This window comes from Hordeum vulgare, chromosome 7H (genome assembly GCF_904849725.1).
Source record: "Hordeum vulgare subsp. vulgare chromosome 7H, MorexV3_pseudomolecules_assembly, whole genome shotgun sequence".
NCBI lineage: Eukaryota > Viridiplantae > Streptophyta > Magnoliopsida > Poales > Poaceae > Hordeum > Hordeum vulgare.
In genome coordinates this window covers 240,052,441-240,075,343 of record NC_058524.1, presented here as the reverse complement: position 1 = coordinate 240,075,343, position 22,903 = coordinate 240,052,441, and the positions used below count along the sequence as shown (strand labels likewise).

Below are 22,903 nucleotides of genomic sequence, written 5' to 3'. Positions count from 1 at the left end.
ATGTTTAACATTTTTAGGTTCACGTTGAACATTTTTAAATACATGTTTAGATATTGTTTTTGAATAAGGGTTAAACATTTTAGAATACATTCAACATTATTTTAGTGGCAGGATTTTTTTACATTATGCAAACAATATTTTACATTATATTAGCATTTGTTTTAAATGCCATAATCATATTTTTGAAATGTGTCAACATTTTTTAACTGCAACATACTCCCTCCTTCCTAAAATTCTTGTCTTTCATTTGTGTAGATATAAATGTATGTAGTCACGTTTTAGTATTTTGATACATCCATTTTCAGATAAACCTAAGACAAGAATTTTGCGACGGAGGGAGTACATTTTATTGAATGATATAAAACATCTTTTAAACTCACAAGTCCAAAAAAACTAAATTGTATATTTGTTTTGAGAAAAATATCATAAGTATTGTTTTGAAACATGGGAACATCTTTTAAATGGCGCTAACATTACATTTGAGTGGTAGATCATTTTTCTACGCATGGCAATCGGGCCGGGTTAGGCCCGGGCCTGGGGTTTCTACTTTGGGCAAGCTCGGCCTGGTCCGATGAATGGCCAGGTATAGGTTAGAGGAATAATATATGACATGCGTGTTACATAAAGCATGTAATTAGATTTGCATGTAAAAGGAGTTTCTAATGATATATTCCCTACGTCTTATATTGTAAGAGTGTTTTTTACACTATACCAGTGTAAAAGATACTCTTATATTATGAAAGGGAGGAAATAATTTCGATATCGTACATCTCATGCATTGTTAATTTTGTCAATGGTCAAAGGCAACCTCAAAAATCGTATTAGGCCCTATATATGTGAATGGAGTAACATTTTCCAAATATATATTTTTGAATACATGGTCAATATTCTTCTACACATATTTTAAATTTTTCTTATTATTGATTAATATATTTTTAATAGATGGTAAATTTTTTCGTTTACACATTCATATATTTCAAATGTTTTTCAGATAATTTTAACATTTTTTAAATGCTTGATTATATTTTTTAAATACATGATCAATTTTTTACATACACATTAGATTTTTGTATACATAAGAAATATTTTCTCTACACATATTTAACACTTTTTAATTATTTGATTAACATAGTTTCATATGTTTTTACGTAATTTTTTTTAAATATTTGTCTTATAGTATTTGAGAGTATAAAAAAATATGAAATAAATAGATCAGCCATCTTATTATAAAATAAAGTAAATAGTACGCACACTCATGCGTATTTCGAAAAATAAATAAAAATAAAGTAGAAAATAAAAATAGAAAACGTGAAAGGAAAACAAAGAAACAAGGCTGTGGCCTCCCGTGCGCCTGGGCCGGCTCATCTCGTGCCTCCCTTCATGCGAGGTTTCCTCTGTCTCATTTTTGGTCGCTACAGCCGAACCAAGCCCAATAGTTTCTCTTGTCCCGACTCCCGAGTCCATCGCCTGAGCCGCAGAACCCGAACCATTTTTCACTCTCTGAAGTCTAAACCCTACGTCCTCCTCCGCCTACCACCCTTCACCCTTCGCCGCCGCATCCAGCCATGGGTAGCAGGCTGGGCCGCCGCGTGCTCCACTTCGCCAACCTCCCCATCAAGCTCATGCTCCCCCCGTCCCCCCTATCCTCCGTCCAGGAGTTCGCTGTCAGGACCGTCCCTTCCGCCTCCAAGGTCGACATCCGCCGCTGTCTCGAGTCCATGTACGGCTTCTCCGTCGCCGAAGTCCGCACCCTCAACATGGATGGCAAGAAGATCCGCCGGGGATCCTTCCTCGCCGCCAAGCCAGACTACAAGAAGGCCTACGTCACTCTTCAGGCCCCGCTCTCCGTTTCCCCCGACATCTTCCCCATCGGCGCGATCCTCGGGCAGAGGGAGCGGATGGCCAGCGCAGCCGCGGCGAGGAGGAAGGTTGTGGAAGGGGCAGAGGTTGAGGGGGAGAGGGAGGGGAAGGGGAAACATTGGATGGAGGACGAGAGGGAGGGCTTCTCCAGGGCCGGATGCGGCAAGGTCGTGTATGGGAACCCTGGGAGGCTGGGGAATAAGAGGAGGGGACGTCGTGCCAGGCCGAATGAACAAGCTGACGAAAAGGGGGCAAACTTCCCGTGGAACGGGATGCGGCTGGCTACCGAGAAACCTGCTAGGTGAGGGCTCTGGATCTCTCTATATTTCTTGATCAAGTCATTATGCACAGCTCGTTTCATTAAGACAATGTCATTCTTTCTGTCAATGCGAAAGAGGAGAATTTCTATGCTTTTCTACCGTCAGAGAACAATTCTGGCCTTCATTAGTCTAGAGGAAATCAAGATGGTAATGGTAGAGGCAGTGCCAAATACCTGTGCACTTACTTCCTTACTATGTTGCCATCATATTGAGTTATGCACTCGGATGAGCTTTTCTGATTCATACCGTTGACTAGTTACACACTACTCAAACTTCCGCAGCTTCTTCGATGATTTTGCTCTATGGCTTAATGGAATTATGAACAATCTAGCAGTACTTGGTGATGAACTGCAGGAAGAAGCCTCAGAGAAATTTCTCTGGGCTGTCTCGCCGCACTACTCGCATGTCGCTCTCTACACAGACCCCAATCGACCACTCTATGTTCTCCATCGAGGAGCTAAGGAGATGGTTCAACGCGGCAGAGGTACAACATAGGCTGGATGGATCTAGCCAGGGCGGTAACCGCCTACTGCTAGCTGAGGAGCAGTGGGCTGTGCGACAATAGAGGTCTAAAAAGCACGGACACGGGGATGGAAAGGCAGGGGTACACATACGGGGATACGGAACACATCATTTTCCAAAAACAGCCATTTGGGGATATGGTCGGTATATATAAAATAAAATAAATATATGCCATTTAATATAGAGTTAATACAGAAAATTAAAGAGAAAGAGAGTAGAATAGAGAATACTGCCCCATTCGTTGTCTCTTTTGTCAAGTGCTTGATTGATCCTTGTCCCCCATGTCATTGCAAGTTGCGTCTTGCAGAACACATCAAACAGTAAAGAAGATTAGAAGAGTAGAACACATAACCGGAGGACTATACAATCACATGAAAACAGGAAAGATGTTTGCTTTGCTTACCCAATTTGCAATGCCATTTGAGCTCCTAATTGCAGAATGGTTTAACAATCTCAACACCGTATTGCAAATACAAACAATAACAAATTGACAAGCTCACATAGACATAGTCTAGCAGTCCCCACTAAGAACATGACAAATAGGAGCATAACAAGGTTCAGATGGGCAGATGGCCGCAGAGTCTCAAACAGTTCAAATGGGAAATAGGCAGTTCATAAGTACATTACATAACATTAAAACATAAATGGAGAGAATGACTGATGATCTCATTCTCTCATGGAGTGAATGGCAGTAGACTCAAACTCAAGTGAGAGAATAAATGATTTCCTCCTCCAATTCTGGTCCATCAAGTGAAAGATCTGCAGATTCAAGCATGCCAACACCAGCAGAAGTCTCAACTCCATCTCCCCCAACATCCCACATTCGGCTTGGCCCAGTTTGATATGCTTGAGAATTCCTTGAAAGAAGGCGATGGTTGTTGTGTGTGTACACCAAATCAGCAGCTCGATCAGGTGTTAGCTTGTTTCTTGCAGCACTATGGATGAAACCATATGTGCTCCAATTCCTTCCACAGCAAGAGGAGGATGCAGGCTGCCCAAGTACCTTCCATGCTAAATTTTTCAATAGCTTTGTGCTGACTCCATGAGTGCGCAACCATTGTTTAGGTTCAAAATCAGCTCTATCTTCAATAGAATCTGGGTTTTCGTAGGCATTCATGAAAAGAGCAAAATCAGCAAATTCCTTCTTGATGGTTTTGAAATCCTCTTGACCTGGATAGAACTTTCAAAAGCACTTGTTTCTCATTTCCGTAACTTCATGGCCATCATTGGGGCTGATACGGCCAGGGACTTCATTAATCCAAGCTGGTGTATAGCACCTATGATATGAAGTAAATAAAATCAGCAAGCATGAAACACCAACATCTGTGATCTATGTATCACTTTAGAAGTTCAGAATTCAGATTATACCTTGGGTTTAGTGAGTGAGCTGGACACTGCAAAGGGGTATTGCTCTTGGTCCAACGGGAAACAAGGATCTCTTTAATTATGTCATACTCCCTCCGTCTCAAAATTCTTGTCTTAGATTTGTCTAGATATAAATGTATCTAGTCACAGTTTAGTATTTAGATACATCCATGTCTAGACAAACCTAAGACAAAAATTTGGGACGGAGGGAGTACAAGATACACTCTTCACCATGCTCCTTTCCTTCAAACCGATAGATAGGTATTTTGACCTATGAAGAAAAGAACAAATAAAATCAGAATGTTCCACAAATGGAAAAAACATGCTCCACAAATCAAAACAGCATGCAAATCAATTGAAAGATGCTTGAAGGCTTGAAGCAACTAATCGTTTACCTTTTCTATCATGGAATCCCACATTTCATAGATCAAATGGAGGCATGGCTTGTCCGTGTCAGCCAACCTTATGATTGCATAAATAGGCTCGGTGAAAGAAACAATGTATTCAATTCTATCCCACCAAATATCATTGAGAACAAGCTCCTTCACCCTCTGAGCTTTAGCTATATCATCATCCCTATAAGCAGCCCAATTAGGATGGACAACCATTTCAACAAGTGCATCCTTGATTAATAGAAGCCTCTTGAGCATGATCACGACACCTGCGAATCTAGTTTCTGCTGAAGGAACTTGAGTTTGCTAAACTCGTTGAACATAGACAACCTCATGCCCTGATTCATGACGAAGTTCTTAATAAAAGAAGCATCATCAGTCGCCTCTTTGATGAACCAAAGATGGAAATTGTCGCCCTCGTTGTTTTTTGGATCACATATGTTCTTCAATGCAAGATTGAGAGTGTGCACAATGCAAGGTGTCCAGAAGATGTTCTTGTACTTTGCTTCAATCATCAACCCAGCAGCTTTGCAATTTGCAGCATTGCCGGTCACCACTTGAACCACACACTCAACTCCAACTTCCTCAATCACTTCCTTCAGCTTCTCAAAGATGTATTCCTTGCTTTTTATCTAGCAATGAAGATAACCACACAAGTCAGCGAGCAATATATGCAACAAAGAGGACCAAGTAAATTATGCAGGTGCAAAGAATTTACCTCTCCCTCGGTGTCAATTGCCTTTAGGAACATTGGACCACCTTTTGTCACAGCCATGAAGTTTAAAATGGGTCGCCTTTGAGGATCAGACCACCCATCCGTCGCAATGGTCACTCCTTTGTTAGGCCATGTTGATTTAATAGGCTCTAGGCTCCTCTGAATGTGCTTCTTCTCTTGATCAAGAAGAGTCGTCCTCAATGAATTATATCCTGGAGGCACGTACCCACCCAAGCTACTGTTTGCAATGAAGGTGATGGCTGCCCTAAAGTCAGGGTTCCTTGCAAGATTGAATGGAAGTCCTGCAAATGAGTAAATCGACATTCAACAAATCAGCAACACATAAATTTAAGTATTTAACCATGCTGGACAAGAAAAGAAAGGAGTGTTATACAAAATCACACACCTGCAGTATAAAACATTCTAGCAACATGAGCATCAACTTGTTGTGGGATCTCTGCGTTAAAACTCTCTTCAATAGTTGTTTGTTTTCTTTTTCTTGTTGGAGCAGAAGCATTAATGGGAGGTAAATGAATTGTTTGCTTGGTTGAACCATGTTCAATGAGTTGTTGGGCAGCCAAGCAAGGCTCCTGGCGCTGGGGTAGCAATCGCCGGTCGATTCCAAGCGTTGCAGGCGGCGGCGCGTTCCAGCAGGTGTCAGCTTCGATCTAGAAGAGAATGGGACCTGGGAGTTCCTCGTTGTTATGTGGAGAACTGCGTGCGACCCTTGCAAAATAGGGTTTTGTTTTGGGCCAAGGCTGTGTTTTGGGCTGTTTTTGGGCCGGGCCGTATCGCTACCGTGCCCCTTATGATTCCTGCGTATCCCTTATTTTTTTTCTTTTTTAAATCGATCATCAGGGGATACTGCGGGATACGTGTATCCCGCCGTATTAGGACGGCCAATCAGCAATTCCTGCCGTGTCCGTGCTTTTTAGGTAGAGGTACAACCAAGGCAGGTCCTCTGGCGGCAACAACACCTCAGGCAACAACAACTCTTGCCGTGGCATTGGTTGACGGTGCTCCCGCACTACGTGCGTCGGCTGATGCAAAAGTCAAGGTCAGATGAGAAGTGGCGGCTGCAAGAAGTGCCACTATTGTGGAAAGCTAGGCCACTGGCTCATGATTGCCGCAAGAAGCAGGCGGAGGCTCACCTGGTGCAGGCCGACGAGGTGTCAACGCCGTTGCTGATGCAGGAGTGCACAACGCACCTTGCCACAACAGGACAAAGTCTTGTCATGGTAGCGGAATCTCCCCAAAAGATCGCCATGACAACTTCCCTTGTAGCAGACATCACGGTAGGAATCCTGCCATGGCATGGCTTTTGCCCCGAATGGCTGCCATGGTAGTGATAGATAGAGTACAAGTGCTTCTTCTTTGATGAAGAGTGAGCTCGCATCAAACTTCGGCATGCCCCTGGTGATGTTGATGTGCCTTGGTACCTTGACACCGGTGTGTTAAACCAAATGACTGGCAACGTGTCTGTCTTAGTCGGACCACATGAAGTGGTACAGTGGAGGGCACGGTGAAGTTAGGTGACGAATCTATGGTGGAGATATGTGGATGAGGCATGATCCTGTTTGCCATGGTGGTTAGCTACCACCGCGGATTGAAGAACGTGTATTGAATTTTTCGTCCAAAGAGCAACATCGTCAGCATTGGACACGAGATTGGCCACTCGACGTACGTGGAGCATGCCGACATGGCAGTGCGTGATCGGCGAAAGAACCTCCTTGACAAAGCGTCCACTAAGCATATGTACACCATTCGTCTGATCAAGCCGGTGTGCCTGGCAGCGAGCGAGAGCTACGATGAGGGCTGGCGCTAGCACGGGAGGTTTGTATATTGCACTTCTACGGGCTCAAGAGGATGGTACATAGTGGCAGGGTGATCGACTTCCTTGTGTTCGACCACGCAAAGTAGACATGTGACGCCTGCTTGGTCGGAAAGCAGCAATGGTCCCTATTCCCGCAACAAGCCAAGTTTTGGGTTGCGGAGCTATCGGAGCTTGTCCCTGGCGACATCCGTGGACTGATATCACCGGCGATGCCCGGTGAGAAACGCTACCTCCTCCTATGGACGACTACAACCGTTACCCTTGGTTGGTGTTGCTTCGCTCCAAGGACAAGGCCGCCAACGCCATTCGCCGTTACGTGCCCGCTGTTGAGTTCGTGTCACACGGTACACACTTTTCGGACGGATCACGACGAGGAGTTCACATGCACCACCTTTGCCGAGTGTTGCGTGGGCCATGGCATCCGGTGGCGCCTCACAGTGCCATTCATGCCGCAACAAAAAGGCGTCATCGAGCGTCAGAAGCATACTATCATGGGCATGAGGAGGAACATGCTCAAAGCGAAGGTAGTGCCTCCCGTCTACTAGGGTGAGGCCGTCACGGTTTCTTCATCCTGAAAAGCTCATGCATGTGTTGTTTGTCTCAAAAGATGCCATTCTAGGCTTGGCATGGACGCAAGCTGTACATGTATTTTGTCTGACACTTTTAGTTGGGTCGCACACGTCAAGGATATGCACCCACATCTCTAGAAGCCCGTGGACAAGAGCAAGCCCATGGTGCTCCTCGGGTACGAGGCTAGTGGCTAGGCATACTATGTCTTCGATCTGGCGGCAAAGCGTGTGCATGTCACACGCAACGTCGTCTTTGACCAACGGGCAAGCTGGGATTGGGTGTGAGGAGCAGCCCGCAAGCACGTCCTTGGCACCTCACCGTCGAGTAATTGGCGCCCAACACGCCCAAGGAGACGCGACGCACCAGATGTCGTGGAGGACCTGGGCGAGGCGCCTGGTATGATAACGGATCCTGGCAGAACCGTTGTCATGTTAGTAGAAAAGACTGCTATGGCACTAGTTTCGCACGAAAGTGCTGTTACTGCATCCGTTTCACCCAAGAATTTTGCCATGTTAGCATCGGCGGCAACGACGACCGCAACTATTACCACGACAACAAGAAGCGGTTCCACGACAACCCTTTTGCCCCAATTGGTTAACATGATAGACCTTGACTTGGCGAATCTGTCATTCGGCATACTACCCTCGTTGCTGCCAGCACGTATGCACTTGATGACTATGCGCGGGGATGACGGTTTTATGCAGCCCAATATGCAGTTCAATAGCAATGTCATTGCCGATGACGGAGAAGAGCTGCACCTCGACACGACCGAGGAGCCTGCCAAGCACGACCTAACGACATGCCTTGGACGAGGAGATGGCGTCCATTGAGGAAAAACGTACATGGCTCCCATAGGCCTGAAGTGTGTGTACAAGGTCAAGAACACGGGCACGGTGTGGTGCTGCGGCACAAGGCACACTTTGTGGCAAAGGGTTATGTGCAGTGCGAGGGGGGTGGACTATGATGAAGTGTTCGCCCCTGCGGCTTGTCTCGAGTTTGTGCGGCTCTTGCTAGCTCTGGCAACATGCGCCGCTGGGACGTGCACCACAAGGCCGTAAAGTCCACCTTCCTGACCGACAAACTTCAGGAGGAGGTGTACATTGCACAATGCTGGGATACGCCTTTTCTGGACAAGAGGGGAAAGTGCTATGCCTTAACAGGCTCGACGCACTGAAGCAAGTGCCACGTGCTTGGAACCAAAAGTTTGATCGTTCTCACTCGGTTTCGAGCGGAGCGCCAGAGAGCACGCAGTCTAGGTTCGCGGCACCACCATGTCTCGTCTGCTTGTTGGCGTCTATGTCGTCATGGGCTTGGACGTCGGGAAACTGAACACTTCAAGGAGCATTTATAGTCAATCTCTTTCTATATATGTAAAGTCAAGAAATTCTCATCGAAACATCTAGAGATTGTGCATATAGAAAACTCTTAAGGAAAGAAAAAAAAGAGATCCATGCCATGATTTTCAAATCTTTTCTATTTAGTAGTCTAAGTTTCTCGCTGAGGGTAATTAATTCAGTCGCTGTTGTTGGACTCTATTACGGAGTTCTGATTGCCAACACACTGAACTGGGGTTGTCACTACTCATGGGGAAGCGGTGACGAGTACCTCGTCTGCTACAGCGACAATGTCATGACCGGTGATCCTAACACTCGTCTGACCGCTCTGTCGCCATGTTCTCTCCTATGCCAACAATGTTAACAGCTGGCTGTCGCTCAAATAGAATGTAGTGCCTTTGTCGTTGTACGAAGCAGAGTACTTAGCTGCCACCGCGGCAGTGTGCTAAGGAATTTGGCTCACTTGGTTCCTCAATGAACTGAAGGAGGAGCCAGCCTGCGTTAAACTCTACATTGACAACTAATCTGACATCTCATTTGCTAAAAATCCAGTTTTCCACAACCAAAGCAATCACAACGACGGAGAAGCCACGAAGGTTGAGGTGAAGTTCGTTGGCACCAACGGACAGCTCGTCGACATTCTCATCAAAGCTCTTGGGAGTGTTTGCTTCATGGACCTTCCTGCAAAGATCGGCATGGTCGAAGTTGACAATGGCACATGCTTTAGGGGTGATATTTTTGGGATAAACCCCGTGGCCTGTCACATTCTTTTCCTTCTGTTTTCCCCTTTCACATAAAATAACGCAGGGGTCGTCATGGGTTTGCTTGCGAGCTAGTCTAGCGGTGCCATGAGCTGCGCGAGGTGATCCTAGAGTGGCCAGATGGCACGACTTGCATGAGGGGCAAAATCGCTTCACTCTCGGTCTTTTCTGTCGGAGTTTGTTAGCCACAAATAAGCAATGGCAAGTATCAGAAAAGCTGTGAGATGGCACAAATCGCATGAGGGGCAAAATCGCTTCACTCTTAGTCTTTTCTGTTGGAGTTTGTTAGCCACAAATAAGCAATGGCAAGAATCAGAAAAGCTGCGGAAGTTTGAGCAGTGCTAAACCACATGTGTCATCGTCTTGCTCGGTCATCTCTCTCTCACGCGTGTGTTTGTCAGGAAGCAAATAGGGTGTTGACACATGCACACATGAGTGCACTGGCGTGCCCATGAAATACTGAAGTGCACACTCATTTTCTTGCTCGAAGTGGAGGTAACATTGGTATTTCAGCTAAAGAAATGGTGCAAAGTGGAGATTTTGCGTTCTGGCTTACCTCATACCTGTGTGCTTGGTATTTACAGAAATTTTTTTTAATAGGTTCTGGATTGAATTATTCTTTTATGAGGGTACTAAGAGGTAAAATATAATATTTTTTGTTGGTACGGTTTGTTATTTTGGGCAATGCTGATATTGCACACAATTAGGTCTCCTGGGTTGCTCACTTGCTATGACCTATGATCATGCTGTTCGATCAACCTGTTTTTTCTTGGTGTCACTTTAGGTTGAATTTATCAATATGGAAAACATTAACCTTAATTGTGCAAGACAACACATAATCAATTAGTGAAAAAAGTCTTTCTCTCCAGTTATAGGGGGCAAGCTGGAATTTGTACCGAGATAGGATTTCTGTAGACGAAAATGGTGTTACACTTAGTTGACTTGTTGCTTGAATATTTGAGTACGGAATGTAACCTTTGTTGTGCAAGTCAACTTATAACTAATTAATCAAAACAACTTATCTCCCCAGTGAGGAGTCAAAACTAGAATTGGTATCGAAAGATTATTTCTGGAGAGTGCTTGTATGTTCTGCGAAGAGAGTTGTGCCCTGTGAGTGGGCACTAAGTTGTTGATTCTATCAATCAGTGATTTGCATTAGCATGAATTAAGGACTGGTGACAAAAATCTCCACATGATTGGATCGGTGATTTGCATTAGTATGAATTAAGGACTGGTGATAAAATATTGTCCCATGTTGAAGCAAAAATTGAAAATAATAGAGCACTGATTATTACTTCAGAATATCAGAGTTACTACACTGCCCCCAAAAAGGAAGAGTAACTACACAAGATTGCAACAAATCTATATCTATCACATGACATGGTACTTGGTTTCTTTTGAGATGGAAAAACATGGTAGTGTAATATGATTGAAGGATAGGACTACAAGAAAAACACTATTTTTCTGTTGTTTCCTATTTGAGCTTAGTTACACTACTAATTGGCTATTTCCTTGCTTTGAGTTTAGAAAGATATATGTACATGCCTTGCTTTACGTTACAGTGAAGTCCATGCTAATACATAGGAGTATTTTTTATCAGGAAAAGACACTATCCTCCCAAGGCACAGGGTGGCATGGTCTTGAAGCAGAGGTCACATAGGGGATCAGCGCTGCGTGGAAAGAGTTGAGTTGTCGTCGCCTCAAAGCCTCAACCATGAGAGAGCACCGCACCATGAAGTGTGATGTAGTACCTGGATTCATTACTAATCCCCCAGATCTATGTCGTTTTGCAGTCACACAATAAAGTTGCGTTAATTTAGTTTTCATGATTAGCTTTGGTTCCCTTTTACCCCCTCTGTATCAATTGAACTGCAAAAACGCCTTCGATTTCATACAGAGGAACTGCTTTACTATTAAATCGTGTAGGGATTTCAGTGTCGCATGCACATGGCTGGTAACACTGTAAGAGCATCTCCTTGTCTAAATTTAATTGTCTTAAATCGCTTGTGGAGCTCGGCCAACATGGTGGCCTTTAAATTTGAAATCTGAAATTCATATTTTTTACATATTAAAAAATTCTAAAAAAATACAGAGATAACAGACATGTGTGTAAATTTTCAGAAAAAAAAACATTGAAATGAGGCATGTATAAAAAAACAAATCTGAGGCCCTTTAACACGTGATACTTTTTATTGTCCTAGCCATGAATTTGTTTTTTTTATGCATATTGCATTTTAAAGTATTTCATCTTAAAAGTTTACACACATACACATAACATCCTTCTTTACTTGCATATTTTTTTTCAGTTTTTTAAAACCAAAAAGCTTGAAATTTGAATTTTTCAAAAATTTTGAGCTCTAAAGAGCTCGGCCTCCAAACGTTTGTTCTTGAAATATGGAAGCAATGATATGGGTCGTATATTATCTGGACCGTCCCCAGATTGGACAGGATTGCAGGGCATTAAATGAAATATGTTCTATCATCGAAAATTGTTGTATTTCCTTTTGTTTTCATACTTCTCCCGTTCCAAAATAACTGTCTCAACTTTATACTAGCTCTAGTATAAAATTGTACTCTCTTCGTCTCGGTGTATAAGTTATCTTAGGTTGTGCACCGTGATCAAGAAAGAGAGGAAACGAGAGAAATCAATGCTAATTTGTTAATTAATACCATTGCATGCAATGAATTGATCAATGCATGTTGTGCTAGTTAGAGGGTGTTTGGATCTAAGGGACTAAAACTAGTCTCTTTAAAAGGCTAAAGTTCCAAGCACCCGTGACTAAAGAGAGACTAAAACTAGTCTTGAGGCTAAAATCTTTTAGTCAGGGGTATCCCTACTAAAATATGCATTAGTCCTCTCTCTCCTCATTTAACTCCTTAGGCAAGTTATGGATTGGAGGGTTTGAAGGATAATAAATGCTCATTAACTTGATTTTAGTCTCTTTAGTATTTGGATCCAAGCATGGGTGAGGCTAGCAAGTTTTAGTCTCATTACTTTTAGTCATGGGACTAAAACGTATCCAAGCACCCTCTTAGTCTCAAGTCATTAAAACATATATTCCCTACGTCTTTTATTGGTTGATTCCTTTATTTATGTCAAAAAACAAGAAACGGGGTGAAAGTTAATGCATCGTGCCTAAGTGTTTTGGGATTATTTGGTTTTCGTAAGATGACTTATTCATCGAGATGGAGGGAGTATTAAGCTTGAGACAATTATTTTGGAACGAATGGAGTATAATATATACATATTACTATTGGTGTCAACATATTTGGTGTGCATGAAGAACAATTCTCTAGCTGCATGAAATATTTTATTGTAGATAAGACAACACTTCTTTCTCTTCTTACATTTACAACGTGAAATGACCCTTTTTTTATCATATGTTTATCTCTATACAAATAAATGTGCATGGCTAAGAAAATATGGAATCTAATAACGACCGAAGGTCAATTACGAGCATATGGTAAATTGAATGTTTTAAATGACAAATTCAATGATGCGAGGATGACAATTTTAATTGGCAAGCATGATAACTTTGTATTTTAGCTTTTTAACAGAAAATTACCGTGTGTCAACTAACTTATCATCATTGTGTCATTACAATTGCCATTGCCATCTTTGCGTTACTAGAATTGCCATCGAAAACGTTCGGTTTGCAATGTGTTTGTATCTGACGACGAGAGGTACTTATCATCTCTGTAAATATTTGTTCATCTATCTCTCAGAAAAGGCATTTATTGGTTGAAAATTTAAAAATAACCACTAGAAAGTGAAAAAAGAAAATAAACACAAAACAATTAAAATTGTAAAGGTGGAGAAAAAGTTAATATGACACCGGCTGGGTTTGGGTGCAGATTATGGTCGCCCAAACCCGTACCATCCCAATATTTTTCACCACCCAAACCCGTACCCGCACCTTCGGTTTTGAACTGTTCTCATACCGTGCCTCAGGTGCGGGTAATACCCACGGATGAAAATACCTGCATATACACACATAATTTCAACATGTATACTTAAACATTCTATCACACACACATCTCACATTGTAGCAGTGCAACACATATAATCATCATTGTTGTGCGATTGAATAAAAGGAATGGTATTAATTTTGAGAAATGGATAGCAATAAGCATGAATTAGATGGCATTAAACAATGTCGAATTACATTCATGGATGAGTAGTCTGCAAGTGAGCATTTTAGAGAATATTCACATACTCCCTCCGTCTCAAAATAAGTGTCTCAACTTTGTACTAACTCTAGTATAAAGTTATATTAAGCTGAAGACACTTATTTTAGGACTGAGAAAATATATTCTTTCTTCCTTTTTCCAGTTATAAGACAAACAAGAGGGACACAATTTTTTCTACTATTATTTTGTTGAACATACTTCTACGGTCACTACTTTGAAATGATCAAATGAAAGAGACTATATAATAAGATCAATAAAAAAATAGAGACAAAATCATGAGTTCACAAAACAAGATCAACACATTTAAACAAGATCATGCACATGGGTAAGGTGAGGGGATTTGGGGTCGAAGCTAGCGCTTGTGTTAGCCTAGGGTAAAGAGGCAATATTTTTTCCTTTAGTGAATGAAACATGAGACCTACCTGTTAGAAGGAATTAGTATATGGGTATGGGGATACACGAGTCTATGTATTGCCTTCCCGTACTCATACCCAGCCTACGTGAAGGGTACATTTTTTATAGAGGCGAGGCTGTCCTGATCTTTCAATGAGATGATAACTATTGATTTGGTGGAGTCCACTTTGACGATCCTACTACAAACGTGCACGCCATTGCGCGTTAGCTATCACTAGACCAATCTCCTCAAGATTACTAACGTTGCCGGAAGCACAACCAGTCTAACAACAAAGGTCTATTCTTGCACGCAATCGAAGAACGCAATAATGTGATAGGAGAAATCTGAATATTGTAAATATAGATGAGCTATTGGTAAAATTGGAGATCCCAAAACGGTATTGGCCTGATTGTTGAACACAAACGAAGTACACATAGTTGCAACGTCTAACTTTTAAGAAACAAATCCCAAAGAAAATGCCACTAGACTGATCTATTTATATAGGGCCAAGGGGTGGCGGTCAATGTCGGGACCCCGATCCTAAGCCATAGGAATCCAGTCTGTAACACATCGCATCCCTTTGTGGTCTCACGCACGGTTAACTCCACGGCTGCAGCCTTACCTTAGCCGGGACCGTTTGCGTCTTTTGACTCACGTATGCGATAGTGTCGCTAGCAATCCAATGTCAAAGAACCCGGATCGACATGTCCAGTCATAAACCAAAGTGGCAGTACCGCACAAGGACAGACATACATGACCCAACAAAGCAGGTGTCGGTCATCGGCGAATGTAGACGAGTCGTAGCAAGCTACAAGGACTCCATTACATCGCGTGACATTTCCCCAAAGGGGACAGACACAGCAGCTAAGAAGGACACATGCCGGTCAACCAATGTGTCCGGAGCAGTAGCGAACTACCAAGGCTCGTTGGATCACAAAGGGGCATTTCCTTGTAAGGAGTGCTACTAAAGTTCACGACTAGGTAATCGAACCCCATACATATCAAGTACGACACACGTACGCATGGCATACCGATATGTATAGATACATCGATGGCATCACAACATAACCATAAACATACAACCTTTATTTAAGAGGCTTGGAAGAGCCACACACATAATATTACACATTAAGGGTCTCACGACCCATAATAGCAGTCATACAAATACAAGCCAGCGGAAGAGTTATAAACTGTCTGGGTACAGACAGGGCAACTAGAAGGCACATGGCCGACTATACTACAGAGCCGACGTAGGCACAGATCGTAGCTTGGACACCAGCTACTCGTCGTCGTCGATGTCTACGAAGAACCCTCCATTAGGGTCATTAGCAACCTCTGCAACATTTATTAAGAAAACATGAGTACGAAGGTACTCAGCAAGACTTTAGGATGACTAACTACTCATGCAAGGTATCAAAAGGTATTGTGGGGTTTCATGCGGGAAGCCAACATATGACTCGTGGCTAGACACTTACATTTTTAAATAATTTTGACAACTTGATTTCTCGCACACGAGTCCACTAACACCACAACAATACACTATCGTAGAATCATTCCGTCGCCGTACGGAAATGCCGTCCACGACACTCACGCTTATCTTGGCAATTTTATGAGTAGCCGTTGAAGTTATCTATGAACAACATATGTCTCCAAGTAGTCCATATCCGCGGACGCGGCTATTCGAATAGATCATAACCCTGCAGGGGTGTACTTCGTCACACACGCTCTCGCCACTTATCGCCATGTGCACGTCATGCACCTCGGCAACCTTCAAGCGGAAGCCCAGCGAGGGAGTCGGCCACGACCGTTAACCACACTAGTACCTAGTCCAGGTTTATCGCCTATCTGAGAGTAACCCATACGGAAGTCCGGCCGAGGTTTCCGCCACAGCCTCAAACGATGTGCGCAGGGTTCCCAAGCCCACCATCCGGGTGCCACTTGGTACACCGTGCCACTGCCTACCGCATCACGGCCCACCTCTCAGGTCAGCACCATGCACGGCCTCCAGCATTACTATAAACACCAGAAACTACTTGCAGCTCCTGGACCGAGTACTATGCGATTAATAGGCCGAGCGGGGTCATATTTCAGGGCCCAGCATGTGGTAGTATCTAGTCTTGGATTACATACACGGAACTCAGTTCCTAAGGACGGTTCCAATGAAACAACCCGCCATGTACTCCTACATAGCCTTTCACCGGTACCTTTACCAAATCAAGTTCAACACACAACCTTTGCTCACCGAACACATTCCACATTTCTGTTCATCTCCCAGATGACAGACCATACACAACTCTAAGCATAGCATGCATAGCAGGATAAGGCACATCATAGCTCAAGAAACTACCAGGTATGCTAGGTTGCAAGGTTCGGCTATTTACTGTGACAAGGTTAAGTCATGCAAAGGAAGTGGGTTCAACTATCGTGGCAAAAGCAGTTGAAGCATTTGATCTTAAATGCAATAATTAGGTGCAGGAGCAAGAACATGGGAGTTATCGGGATGATCAAAGGGGTTGCTTGCCTTGTTGCTCAGAGGAGGAACGATATCCGTCAGACGGATATTCGGTGGAATCCGGGGGTGCGGAGCCTACCGAAATGAATGGCAACATTCAATAACAATCATATGCACTCAAAATGATGCATGAGCATGGCATGAGAATGCAAGGTGATAAGTTATTATTTTCAATATGTATTAGATTTAGAGTTGATTTGAATCGCATTCGAATATCAATTCCAAACGGGGTATTCGGATACCGTTTTAATTGATTCGACCTCATGCTCAGATCAACTTGATGTTAACATGCATGAAATGTCATGTTATGGTACTGATTTGTAATTAGGAAAGTGGTGATCATTGTATTCATAATGAAATTTGAATAATTTTCCAAATTCCATTTAAAAAGTAATTATAAGAATTGAATTATTCCTTATTCCACAATTTAGGGTTCTGTAACTTTTTCAAACATAGTTGAAAATAGCATAATCAGAATCCTTGATTTTTTCTGATACTTTTTCATATATAAATTATTTTCATTGGAGTTACAGATTAATTTCTATGATTTTTACAAGTTTTAGCAATTTCCTGAATTAGTTTTATACCGGAAATTCTATTTATTGCATCAGACTGACGTCAGTAGGTCAGCCGACCTGTTCAGGTCAAACCTGACAGGGGGGGCCCACTGGTCAGCCTCTCTGGGACTAATCCCGCGCTGACCAGTCCTAATTGAGGTTTGACTTGGCCTTGGGCCCACTTGTCAGCGAGTGATTAAGCCCTGAGCTGCTGGGTTAGCTTTGCCACGTCGACCCCCACCGGAGAGTGGTCGCCGGCGACCAGGCCCGCGGCGGAGGGCTCGCCGGAGGCGACCTAAACGGCGCTGCACAGCACCAAAACGGCGCTGCAGCTACGGCACGCTGGCGAAGTGGCCGATCTGGCAGAAGCATCAGGGGAGGCTAGGGTCGCCGGAAAAGGCGCCGACGACGAGCCGGAGCGGCGGCCGAAGCTCAGCCTTCTATGAGAGACGGCTCTAGGGCACGGGGAGGGCTGCTGGAGGGCTCGACACGCTCCTGGAGGCTCCAGGAGCTCGAATCCTAGCTCGAGCGTGTGGATCGGACACCACAGCGACGGCGACGACATGGCCGGCGGCGAGGAGCTCTCGGCCTTGGTGGGGAACTAGGCTACGATGCACGGGAGAGCGTGGGGCGAGAGGGGAAACGACGATGAGCTCACGACGGTTCCGATGGTGCTGAAGAGGGGCTCGGGGATGCGCCGGAGGGAGCGAATCGACGGGAGAGGTCCGGCGGCCGGAGGTGGAAGACGACGGCGTTGGGGGCGATGCAGAGCTTGGGGTGGCTTCGGCTTCTGCAGAGATGACCAGGGCGACGAGGCGGAGCTAACAGACTACTCGGAGGCGCGATCCCATGGCTAGAGGTGTTGCGGCTCGAGCTCGAGCTCGGCTCCAATGGCGGCAGCAGGAGGGAGGCAAGATCCGAGAGGTGAGGAAGAACGGTGCTGGGGAATGGATAGGGGAGGCCTCAGGGGGCTTATCCCCAGCCTTGCCAGCGCGAGGCGGCGGCCAGGCAGGCGCACAGGTGCGTGGCCGCGCCGGAGGAGGCGGCGGCCACCTCCTGCTGCCTACTGGCGTGAGGGAGGGGACGAGCGAGGGAGATGGGCCGGGCCAGGCTAGGCGACAGGTAAGGGTTTCCCATTTTTTTTTCTGTTTTTGTTTTTCTGTTTTGCTAACTATTGTTTTGCTAATTATTTCAGCTCCAAAACAAAACGTAAAAACTATTTTAGACCTCCTGAAATATTGTTATAACATTCCCAACCATTTCCAAAGTTTTCAACATTTTTGGAAATTTATAGATTCTGATTTCAAATTTAAAGTTTGAAACCAGTGGCTTTTGTATTAATTTAAAAATGCTTAAGGTGTCAAGAAAATAGTTTTCTCCAATGCTCATTTACTTTCATGATTTATCAGAAAGTTTGAACATTTCTTGAGGCCATTTTGGGTTCATTGATTTGAACAAGTTTGAGGTTTCCTTTAATTGAAATAGTGGCTAGGGTTTTGAGTTTTTCCTTTGCCACTTTGTTGTTTTTGTTGAAACTTCTTAGATGCAAATGCAAAGAAGACATGAGCACAAGACTAACTTGCTTAAGGATTAGGGATGTGACAGTCAAGGAGGTGGTAGGACGTCCCAAGGTATCCTAAACATAACCCTAGGTCGTACAAGGCCCATGAGCCCAAGTGGAGGTGACACAACACCTTTTGACATGTAGTTGACTAAGATTCCGCTAGAGTGTCATAATGTTTTGGTGATATCTCTATTTTCTGCATGAATTTGAAGGTGAATCCAATTGTTTTGGAAAGTTCATGAGATAATCTTTGCAACAAAAAAAGAGAGTCACTTATTCGGAATCAACATGCAAAACTTAGAGGTGTTTAAAGTCAGGCGTGTCTCTGTAGTCTGAATCTGAGTCCAAAACATGAGGGACTTGGTCTCTGTCTTCTCTTGGGCCAAAAGTGACTTGAGATGACTTCTTGAACAACACATAATCATCTCTTTTTCCTTTATCTTCATACGTGGTTTGTACAAGTGCCCAATACACCTGCAATTAGACACGACATAAAAGTCCCTGAAGTATTTTTGTCAGGAATAACATAAACAAATTATTGCATAATTTGTGTTAGAAATCTCCTCACAAATATGCATGTATACAATATTTTTGGTCGTATCCAAGGTATTCATGTCCTCATCATCCTCCACATCTTCAAAATGATGTCATCCTCGGCATTGCTTAATCTGAAACGTGTCTAACAAAAAGGACAATGTGTACATATTGTATAGGTACATGTCATCCTAGTTCCCTTGTTTTACACAGGTGACACATTTACTATGTGAGTAAGTTTCAGGATGATGAGGACATGACTATCTTGTATACGACCAAGAATATTGCATGCATGTAGATTTGTGAGGTGATTTCTAACACAAGCTATGCACTAATTTATTTATGTTATTCAGGTTAAAAATACTTCACCGACTTTTATGGCATGTCTAATTCTTTGTATTTTGTGGTTTTGAATTCACCCATGCCTTTGTCACATGCGAAAAATCAAAAGAACTGAAATCACATGTTTGAAATCATTGCAAAGTGTTTACGCCATTAATTTTACTTTTAACTCATTGGAGGGTATGGCATAGATAATGCATTTTTGTGTGCATAAGATTTGCATCATGAGTGATGATCATGCTAGCTTGAAACAAATGAAAATAATTATGCCAATGTTTAATCATTTTAATATGCCATTTAATCTTGCTGATGATTCTATGTCGAATGACTTGTTGCATGTTTACTTATTTAAGAATTGTTGTAGCATGTAATAATGAAACTATTATCGTTTATTTACCAATGTTGGGATGGTTTAATGATGAGCATTGTCAATCTTTTGATATGAATTAGAGCTTCACTTATATGGGCAAACTGAGTTACAATATTTTCATGCCTTCTACTTCTTGTGATAATATTTTAACTTTCATATGTAGTGAAATATAAAGAAAAAATATTATCACAAGAAGTAGAAGGCATGATTAAAATATTATCACAAGAAGTAGAAGGCATGAAAACATTGCAATTTAGTTTGCACATGTAAGTGAAGCTCTTATTCATATCAAAAGTTTGCAATGCTCATCATTAAACCATCCCTATATTGGTGAATAAACTTTAATAGTTTCATAATTACATGCTACAACATGCTTAAATGTGCAAACATGCAACAAGTCATTTGACACAGAATCATCACCAAGATTAGAAGTCATATCCAAATGATTAAGCATTGGCACAATTGTTTTCATTTCATTCAAGCTCGCATGACCATCTCTCGTGATGCAAATCTTATGCAATCATTGTTTACGCCATACTTTTCAATCAAGTTAAAAGTAAAATTAGAGGCCTAAACACTTTCCTATGAGTTCTAACATGTGATTTCATTTATTTTGATTTTCACACATGACAAAGTCATGGGTGAATTCAAAACCACAAAATACAAAGAATTAGCATGCAACATTGTAGATACAATGTCCTCATGTCTAATCAATTGTACTTGATCAAAATTAGATTTAGTCACCGATTCATATGGTTCTTTCTCATAAACAATTAATTCAATATGTGCACTCTAAATTATTGGCATTTCAGTTGTTTGATCACATGACACATTTATAATAGTAACATGATTCTCTAAAATACAACATGTAACTCAAGAAATGATGTATTCAAGTGAACTAGGCATTGATCATCCTCATGTGAAATTATGTCATCATTACCTTTATTGTTACCTTGTCACAACAATACAAATGGTGTAGGTACAGATGATGACAATGTACCATATACTTGACGCAATATCGCGCCCACAATATGAGGTGTTGCCGCTATAGGTGCAATGGTGCAACAATGGAGGAAACAACTGGTGGGGTGGGCATGAACTAGAATAGTAGTAGTCGTAGTGGCCCACTTCATCCTTTTGCATCCGTCTCTCAAAGGTACAAGTACGAACATACACACCAGTAATGCAATGAGGAATGCAATGAAATCTTGCATGAATGTCAATATTAAACCATGAAAAAAATTTATCGTTTTAATATTCTCGAACTCTTGTATGTCAATGATGCATATAAGATTTAAACTCTTGGTAGTAAGAATTAAGAGTGTTACTGCCTTGTTTAAATTGTTCCAATTTGCAAAGCAAATCATGATGATAGTAAGGAGGAACAAATTAATGTCTCAATACATCTTTCAAATCTCTCCAACTTGTGGTTTATTATCAATATTTTCTTATGATACATACCCCACCAAACGGAAGCAAGACCAACAAATTCTCGGTGGCATCTCGTACTTGCTCAAGTTCAGAAAATCATGGCTAGTAAAAAATATACTACCTCAAGCTCCCAAGCAAGCTAAATAGCATGATTAAATCAGCCCTCAAATGGAGGTAGAAAGATAACCCAACCATATGCTTGTGTGTGTTGTCACACCTCTCGTCCTAGTGCAAAAAAACCTAGCTATGGTGTGGAAAAATGGCCTTGTTGGCGTAGACACCCGACACCACCAATATGACGTCACGGTTAAAAAATACTTCTGGCGTTGGGTCCCACGCCAGCAGTATATTACATGTTTATGGCATGTCCATTTGTCCAACGCCAGCAATTTGTTTTTTTGATAATAAAAAAATACTACTTAAAAAACTTAGAGGTTAAACGTCACAAAAGGTACTGATAATTTAAACATATTCATAAACTTGATAGTTTAAAACTTAGTACTAATCATTTAAACATACTCATAAACATATAGTTTAAAACTTAATTAGTACTCCCTCCATCCCAAAATTCTTGTCTTAGATTTGTTTAGATATAAATGTATCTAGTCAAGTTTTAGTATTTAGATACATCCATTTCTAAACAAAGTTAAGACAAGAATTTTGGAAGGGAGGGAGTACTCATCAACTAACTACTCTTCAACATCAAGGATTATCCGCAGTTCGCGCATCTTCTTCCGATTGCTCTCTCCATCTTGTTTGAAATGAGAACGGTTGTTTGTAGTTCAATCCTGTCTGTCCTGAGTTGTTTTTTCTTCAGCTCTAATTTATCCCTCTCCTCCGTCAACTCATCCATCAACTCCCTCAGTTTTTTGAATTAGTGAGGGCATTAGCACCCTCTGTGAGCAGACTATAATTTTCTTTCTTCACTCCGACATTGTATTCTTCGAGATTTTTGATGCTCCACTCTGACAACTCTAAGAGCCATTGATTCCTCTACTCCACGTCACCCACCAATTCTTTTTTGCTTGATGAATTTTTCATGTGTTCTGTTTCAAATTATGTATAAGTATTACGAATCATTATGTATAAGGCTAGTAGTACTGATGAACTAAACAACTAGTAGTACAACAGTTTATCCCTATCAAGGCGGATTCATCTAATGAAGCAGCAAAATAAATCATCCATTCTAGTTTTTTTAGCAATCTAGCATTCTAGATTTTTCTATCATGGCAAATTAGTTTCTAGCAATCTAGCATTCTAGTATTTTCTATGATTACGAATTAGTTTCTAGCAATCTAGGATTCTAGTTTTGTCTATCATGGCAAATTTGTTTAT

General features: G+C 42.3%; 1 protein-coding gene and 1 long non-coding RNA gene across 2 annotated transcripts; both read left to right on the top strand.

The window, feature by feature from the left end:
• Positions 1-1,437: 1,437 nt before the first annotated feature.
• LOC123407722 lies at positions 1,438-11,673 on the top strand. Its single transcript, XM_045100917.1, has 2 exons — positions 1,438-2,161; positions 11,274-11,673. The coding sequence occupies exons 1-2, from the start codon at positions 1,566-1,568 to the stop codon at positions 11,359-11,361; spliced, it is 684 nt and encodes a 227-aa protein (XP_044956852.1). The 5' UTR covers positions 1,438-1,565; the 3' UTR covers positions 11,362-11,673.
• On the top strand, positions 2,671-10,344 carry LOC123407723. Its single transcript, XR_006612664.1, has 2 exons — positions 2,671-10,168; positions 10,274-10,344. It is a non-coding gene; the product is annotated as an uncharacterized LOC123407723 (long non-coding RNA).
• Positions 11,674-22,903: the final 11,230 nt, after the last annotated feature.